The following is a 7,906-nucleotide window of genomic DNA, read 5'->3' as shown; positions in this document are numbered from 1 at the left end:
GCACCCCTTGGGGGGGGGGGAACCCTAGATGGGGGCGCAGCCCTCCCCCTCCCCTATATATATTGGGGTTTTGGGGCTGCCCAGGACATGAGAACGTCTCTCTTTCGGCGCAACCCTACCCCTCTCCCTCCTCCTTCTCTCCCGCGGTGCTTGGCGAAGCCCTGCGGGATTGCCACGCTCCTCCACCACCACCACGCCGTCGTGCTGCTGCTGGACGGAGTCTTCCTCAACCTCTCCCTCTCTCCTTGCTGGATCAAGGCGTGGGAGACGTCACCGGGCTGCACGTGTGTTGAACGCGGAGGCACCGTTCTTCGGTGCTTAGATCGGAATCAACCGCGATCTGAATCGCTACGAGTACGACTCCTTCATCCGCGTTCTTGCAACGCTTCCGCATCGCGATCTACAATGGTATGTAGATGCACTCCCCTTCCCCTTGTTGCTAGATTACTCCATAGATTGATCTTGGTGATGCGTAGAAAATTTTGAATTTCTGCTACGTTCCCCAACAGCCCCGACAGTTCCAACTTATTAGTTTCGTTGTTGACGGGCGATCTTCACAGCAATAGACCTGGCCTAGGGCAGATCACAAACCTCACGAATCAGCAGCCAAAAATCTGCATGTCGTACTTCAGCAACCTCAGACGAAGAAGCCGCAAACAAATCTACTCCTAGGTTCTTGTGGAAGGCCATCGAGGAAACCTGCAGTAGAAACAGAGAACCAGCCGCAGCAACGTAGGATCGCCGCACTGGGACAAAACTGCCGGCACAGCGCCGCCGCCGGGGAGGCAGCCTGCGTTGGCCAGCAAAACCCTAGTCGCCTGGGCGTCCGCCTCTCTCCTAGAAAAAACGTATTTGGCGCCACTGGAGCAATAGTAAGAGATGATCATGGAGTATTTCTGGAGCGTCATGTTCCCCTATACCTTACATTAGTGATGCATACTCGGCTAAAGTATTGGCGATGTACCAAGGACTGGTGCTTGCAAATGACATGGGCTATCACTCAATCCAGATTGAGTTAGACTCAACAAAGGTCACCAACGCATGCGCAGGACAGGATAGGATATGGAGCGAAACATCGGCTATCTACGCAGACTGTTTTTATCCAGACTGGTATGGTAGGATCTATAGAATTTATGCATTGTTTTCGTGAAACTAATGAGGCATCCCACTCGGTAGCAAAATTTGCTTATGATAGAAATTCTTCTTGTAAGCGGGTCAATGAACCCCCAAATTTTCTGGTGAATGCCATTGCATACGATGTAACTATACCAATTCAATAAAGCAGCCATGATGGCATTCCCTAAAAATAAGATTGAACGAACAATCATCCAGGAGCTCCTATCTGCCTATCTTTGCGGCAGATTGGCAGGGCAACGCACAGACAACGACCACCCTGGGATGAAGCAGACCGCATATCCGCTACCACCCACAAAGCAAAAATTACACTAATCTTCATTACTTTAATAATCATGTTGGTTTAACTTTTTGCTTCGCACACATGTGGACTCTGTCCGCTTGCATCCCTAGATCACCATGAGACAAGACTGTGAGCCGAGGCTGCTTAATTTTCTGAGATTAATTAATTTCAACACCTTGTTTCTTTCTGTATGATCAACCTCTCTTGTAAATAGATTCCTAACATGTCAGCTCAAAAGAAAAACATTCCGAACAAGGGCTGAGCATGAAAACAGATGAAATTTAAAACCTTTACACTGAGCAACGCAACACTGAAATACTAATTGAAGAATCTCAACTCTATGACTCTAGTAGTGCCAGTTTCCAATGAAAAAAAGGCGTAATAATAGTATACAGCGAGAACATCACCGCAGCTTCAACAGCACGGATACCTCATCAGTTAATCAGCTGGTCTGGCCAGGAAAGCATGCAGACCAGATAAGCAACAGCAGTCTAATAATCTTACAGCAACATGCCATTACAAGAGACACCGCATTGTTGTACCTGTACCACTGCTTTCCAAGATATGACAAATTTGCAGATGAGCAAAAACCTACCACATCTCCCTGCTTTTCTACATTGTACTCCAGGGACATTGCCCTACGCTCTGGATTCCAAGGCAAGGGTAATCTTCTTCCTAGGACCCTGAAAGAACATGCACCTTAAGCTTGACCTTTGCGACTCGAGGCAAAGTATACGCATGCACAAATAAGAATGCAGACTTACAAAAGAGTTACTTTACATTCAATTTGGCATTAACGTACGTGCCATATCCCCGGACAAAAAATAAAGTGCAGGCAGTAGTTCTGTAAAGCAGGTTCAGTCCAGTTCCTCAGCAAAATGATGCATTCTAACTACGTACTTATGTGTCCTTGTTTAACAGTTGAGTCTACAGTTTATGCAAAATATAGCCAAACCATACTGAAATTACTCTTTAGATGAAGGATGTGAGAAGCCAAGAAATGCCAATTTTTGCAAAATTAAAGATCCGGCATGATGTGATGCTCTTACCATCGGGATGCCCAACGCCTTGAGATCGCTTTCAGTCATGTGACGTAGGGCCGCCATGTCAACCTGCAAAACAACAATTGTCAACTAAACAGACGAAAAAACAATGTAATGATTTAGGTAAATAGTCAAACCTCCTCCGCCTGGAAGGTAATAGAATACTTCTCAAGTCCTAGTGATTTCAGAAAACTGTCGAGTGGACTTTCAGCCTACAAGCAGTCCCAAAAGAAAAGATGTTAGATCAGAAAGCAAAACAAGCCAGAAAGTATATTTAAGAAAATGGTATATCACACATCCCCCAAAATAAGCAAGCTTACTAACGAGCTACATCATGTACATTTAAAGTTTTATATAACGTGTTCCACATTGAACTCTCTAGTCTTAACCTACATACAACACCACCAGAATTGAAGCAAACTAGAGACGTGGTAATAGTTAATTCTGCACATTCCCAAGCCAAAGATGAGTAATTTCAATATATGTCGCCAAGGGACAACTAGAGGAGATAAACCTGTTCTGAAAGGTACCTACATTCATCAACCCATTATTGGTTAACTAGGGCAGAGGTTTTGAACAGAACGATTCAACAGACCCTCATCACGAGTTCTTCATACTGAAATGTAGCATGACCGCTTGACAGATAATAGAGCTAATGTGACTGTTGCTTTCTTGGAAGTATGACAAAGTGTAAAGCACCATTATCCCTTCATTAAAAGCTTGTATTATGGAAACCAGACTATATACGCACAAGTTCAGGCACACATTCGCCTATAGCAAATCCTGCTACCAGGAGGTACCAAACTTCCATGGGGTCCAGCTATAGAAGTACCTATGCTTACATGACAGTGGCTAATGGGATTTCTCAAAATTCTATCAAGGTCGGCATAAGTGATCCAAGGGAAATGCTGAATATGCACAACATGTTATCCTAGTAACCTTTGTAGGAAGAAAGCTGTTCTTTGGAAATGAAATGCTAATGAGAGAGTTTTTAAAATAAAACACACACATAAACTCAATAAATAAAGGCTCAAAACTATGTAATGTAGACAAATATATCACCAGGATCAAGTGTTAATGATACTCTGTACGGAACAGAAAAACATAGCAAGCTAAGCAAAAATAGTGTCACAACATTATCCAAAAGAGTTACTAAAAATTTCATGCTGGGCATCATTTAGAAAGATCAGTTCCAGCCATTGATCTTCCAAGCTATTCATCAACCACCAAATAAAGCCTAGCGTCAAATGACAAATTCTGGCACATGTGGAAAGCAAGAAACTGGGAAACTGTGTATCACCAACAGAATTCATACCTTTGGCTGAGAAGTCTTCTTGGATGTTGATGGTTTTGATACTTTCTTACTTAGGCGTACAGGCCTTCCATCAACATTTTCACGCCTTGTGACTTTCACAACCTCTGACACCGGTTTCCTCTTTTGAGGATCAACATTTGATGGTTGTGCGTGCATTGTTCCAGATAACATCTCACGTAGATCACGTACCTCGGAACCCTTTTGGCCAGCAAACCCTTGCTGAGAGCTTTTCCTCTGAAGCTTGAATCGCAAATCCCGTGGATCAACTGATCCTTAAGTGCAGACAGATATTGTTAAATGGGGCCAAAATAAAAGGTAGCTTGCCTTACTTCATTTAAGATACATCAACAAATAGATTACTTGAAGCTGATTCATCATCCCGGTAAAGATCATGCTTCCATTTATCATCAGTTTGTCGTTGCCTACAGATGGTATACGTCAAGAAATCAATACGCGTGAAATTAGCTAGTCTAGTGAAGTGGGGAAACATGAACAGTACATTGCTCGCAAGAACTATAGATCCCTTAATAACTTATTAAACCATGTGTGCTAGCAAAGAGCATTGATCTTTCTTTTACAAGCAGGCTTAAATACATCAAGGCTCGTGTCACCAAGCTTTACAAAGTATGAGTTTATACATGAGGATAGAAGTGAACCAACATGTTATTCACCCTCGATACTTTCAGACTAAAAAGCAGGACTATTTTGTTTAGAAATAACAAACTATCTATTAAAAAATCAATAGCAATGCATTGGTGATTGATTCTGCAACAGTTCATACCTCAGTTACGTAAGTTACTGCTAGATTGAGTAAAACACTGTGTCCAAGGTTACATCACTAGCTTCTAGCTCCCACAAGCGTTATCAACTAGTATTATCCAAGCTCATTCCATAGTCCATACCATGATACTCAACATATGAAATCACAAATCCTCAGGTAAAATAGTAAAGCAAGCGCTTGACCAAAACAAAAAGGATTATTCAGAAACCTACGCTGCAATTCCCATGTTATGCTGCATAATAATGACATAGCGTCCAACAGACCAATTCATGATATTTGCCATGCTGAATCATTGAATCTGACACCAGAATTTCCATCAATCAGACAAACAACACACATCACGCGGCTCAAAGCTCGTCCTTACTCTCCAGAACCTCAATTCTAACATGAAAGAAGGCATGGAATCTAGGGGCGCCGCCCTCAGCCCGAGCAACCTAAAACAAGGCCCTAATTTCCACCATCCCTAAGCACATGGGAGCGCACAGAGCGAGAAGCCCCAAGCTAAGGTCACAGAGGGAGCCGTGTCAACGATATGGAAGGAGCAGGTGGGAGCGGAGCTTAAGCTGACCTCTTGGACAGCGCGTTACGAGCCCGGCCGGCGGCGTCCGCGCCGCCGCGGTCGGGGGCGAGGTCGGCGTCAAGGCGGTCATGGATGGAGCGCTTGCGGCCGGTGGAGATCTGGTCCGCATACATCTCTGTCCCTGTTCCTACGTACGAGGGGAGGGTGGTTGGTCTAGGGTTTCGACTTTCGAGCCGACACGAGATGAGGGAGGGAAGAGAGGAGGAGACGGTGGCGAGGCGGAGGAGATGAGCGAACGGAGGAAAATGGCAGGTGGGGCTGGGATGCGGGCCCCAGCTGTCTGTACACGATTTATTGGAGAACGAGGGCTTTCTGAGACTTGGGAATATAATACAAAGTTTTTTTTAGAAAAGGCGTCATGGCTAGCTTTATATTAAACTCAAATAGTAATTATATCGTCCAACATCTTGGAGACCAACCAAATTGGAGGTTCGTCAGTCCAAGTGTTACAAAATTTATTACAAAAAGCATAATTAGCTAGCACATGCGCTACTTAGTTCGCAGAGCGAACACAATGTTTGAACGTAACCTTCCCGATCAATGAAGACACGTCCACGCATTTTGCGAAAATTACTGTTGCAACATTCCTCCAGAGTGTCTGTCCCGAACAGTATTCGATCACAATAGATGAATCTGATTCAGCTTCAACCCGGTTAAACCCAAGTGAATTAGCAAATATGAGGACGTCCCTCATTGCCAACGCTTCAGATGTGACAACATCAAGCGCATTTGGAATATATTTACATTGGGCTGCCAAAAAATTACCTTTTTCATCTATGATTATTGCCGCCGAGACTCCAGCCCCTTCCTCTACAAAGAAAGAAGCATCAACATTTAACTTAACAAACTTTGGATTGGGCTTAACCCAATTTTGCTCTCTCGTTTCGATGTTCCTTGAGTTTGCTTGATGGAAATTTTTTGTAATACCTAGGACCGACATGGGCCACCTCACCGGCGGTGGTGGTGTTCCCTCGTGAGTATGTTGTCGTTGGATCCACCAGAGATACCAACTCCCAACTGCTAGGATTTGCTTGATGTCCAGGTTGGGTTTCAAGTCTAGCAATCTCTCCTCCGCTAAAAACAAGTATTCCAAGACCACCAATCCTGATCAGTCAATATCTGTTGCGTTTTCAACAATCTCCAGTATACCCAGGCCCCTCCAAAGTTCTCTAGCAGATATACATTCAAACAGAAGATGCTTAATATCCTCAGGAGCTCCATGGCATATCGGACAGGAGTCATCCGATCCAACATGCCTATTCATGAGTATGGATTTTAGAGGGATGATTCCGTGCAGGGCCCACCAGCAAAAATCGATACTTTACGTGGAATATTTAGTTTCCAAAGCTTACTCCAGACCTCCGGATTTCGTGATCCAGTTGGACTAGCAGGTTTGTTTTCATGCGCTCTAAAAGTTCGAATCCATTGAATTTTGTATGTTGATCGGACTGAGAATGTTCCTTTTCTTTCTGGGTGCCATGCAATAAAGTCATCAAAAGCATTCAACGCGATCGGGATTTGCATGATTCTCCTCACGTCCACAGATTCATAATAGATCTAATTAGCTCTTCGTCCCATGTTCCTGAAATTGGGTTAATTAATTCATTGACATGAGTTAGGACCGAGTGACCTCTAGCTGAAATCACTTTTTTTGTCTGCACTGTCTAGGATCCAAGGATCTGACCATATATTCACTTTTTCCCATTCCAATTCTCCAAACGTATCCCAACTTGAAGGTTTCCAAACCTTTCATGATACTTTGCCAGGTAAACGATGAGCCACTCTTTAATGTAGCTTGGAGTTGTTGGGAATCGTTGCATGGAAAACAAAAAAAATTCTATGCACACGCAATGATATATCCATGGAGATGCATAGCAACGAGGGGGATGGTGTATCTATGTACCCTCGTAGACCATAAGCGGAAGCGTTTCACAACGCGGTTGATGTAGTCAAACTTCTTCGTGCTTCAACCGATCAAGTACCAAACGCACGACACCTCCGCGTTCTGCACACGTTCAGCTCGATGACATTCCTCGCCTTCTTGATCCAGCAAGACGTCGATGTAGTAGATGAGTTCCGTCAGCACGACGGCGTGGTGACGGTGATGGTGAAGTGATCTCTGCAGGGCTTCGCCTAAGCACTACGAAAATATGACCGGGGGTGTAAACGGTGAAGGGGGGGCGCCGCACATGGCTAACAATTGATCTATTGTCTGCTAGGCGCCCCCTTCCCACATATATATAGGTGGGAGGGAGGGAGGAGAAGGGAGACGCCCAAGTAGGAGGAATCCTACTTGGAGTCTCTCCCAAGCCGCGCCCCCTCCTGCCTTATATAGGTGCGGGGGAAAGGCAGGGGAGGGTGGCGCCCCCCTTTTTCCTTTCTCCCATGAGAGGGAAAGGCAGGAGGGGCTAGCCCTCCCTCCTTTCCTTCCCTTAGGGCCTGCTATCCAAAGAAGGGGCGCACCAGGGGCTGGTTTGTCCCTCCCTTGGCCCATTAGGCCCATAACACCTACTGGGGGTGTCCGGAACCCCTTCCGGTGACCCGATGGCTATCTGGTGCATCCCGAAACCCTTCCGGTGTCCGAATACCATCGTCCTATATATCGATCTTTACCTCTCAACCATTTTGAGACTCCTCGCCATGTCCGTGATCTCATCCGGTACTCCGAGCAACATTCGGTCACCAAATCATATAACTCACATAACACTATATCGTCAACGAACGTTAAGCATGCGGACCCTACGGGTTCGAGAACTATGTAGACATGCTA

At 45.0% G+C, this 7,906-nt stretch overlaps 1 protein-coding gene across 2 annotated transcripts; it reads right to left on the bottom strand.

The window, feature by feature from the left end:
• Positions 1-1,676: 1,676 nt before the first annotated feature.
• Positions 1,677-5,411, bottom strand: LOC109771499 (uncharacterized). 2 transcript variants are annotated; one of them, XM_020330191.2, is made up of 6 exons: positions 5,125-5,411; positions 4,136-4,197; positions 3,776-4,047; positions 2,598-2,672; positions 2,467-2,529; positions 1,677-2,100 (listed from the first exon to the last, which is right to left on the bottom strand). In XM_020330191.2, the coding sequence occupies exons 1-6, from the start codon at positions 5,247-5,249 to the stop codon at positions 2,056-2,058; spliced, it is 642 nt and encodes a 213-aa protein (XP_020185780.1). In that variant the 5' UTR covers positions 5,250-5,411; the 3' UTR covers positions 1,677-2,055. The 2 variants fall into 2 exon arrangements, with proteins under 2 accessions (XP_020185780.1, XP_020185781.1); XM_020330192.3 differs by having other exon boundaries at positions 3,776-4,041; positions 5,125-5,395.
• Between the last annotated feature and the right edge of the window lie 2,495 nt (positions 5,412-7,906).

Source organism: Aegilops tauschii, chromosome 2 (assembly GCF_002575655.3).
Source record: "Aegilops tauschii subsp. strangulata cultivar AL8/78 chromosome 2, Aet v6.0, whole genome shotgun sequence".
NCBI classification, from domain to species: domain Eukaryota; kingdom Viridiplantae; phylum Streptophyta; class Magnoliopsida; order Poales; family Poaceae; genus Aegilops; species Aegilops tauschii.
The sequence above is the reverse complement of the archived record's forward strand: the minus strand, read 5'-3'. Positions and strand labels throughout refer to the sequence as shown.

Coding starts and splice junctions, on each gene's coding strand:
- LOC109771499 (XM_020330191.2), bottom strand. CDS start 5,249: ATGTATGCGGACCAGATCTCCACCGGCCGCAAGCGCTCCATCCATGAC. Junction 4,198..5,124: donor CGTAACGCGCTGTCCAAGAG/GTCAGCTTAAGC, acceptor TACCATCTGTAG/GCAACGACAAACTGATGATA. Junction 4,048..4,135: donor GGATGATGAATCAGCTTCAA/GTAATCTATTTG, acceptor TCTGCACTTAAG/GATCAGTTGATCCACGGGAT.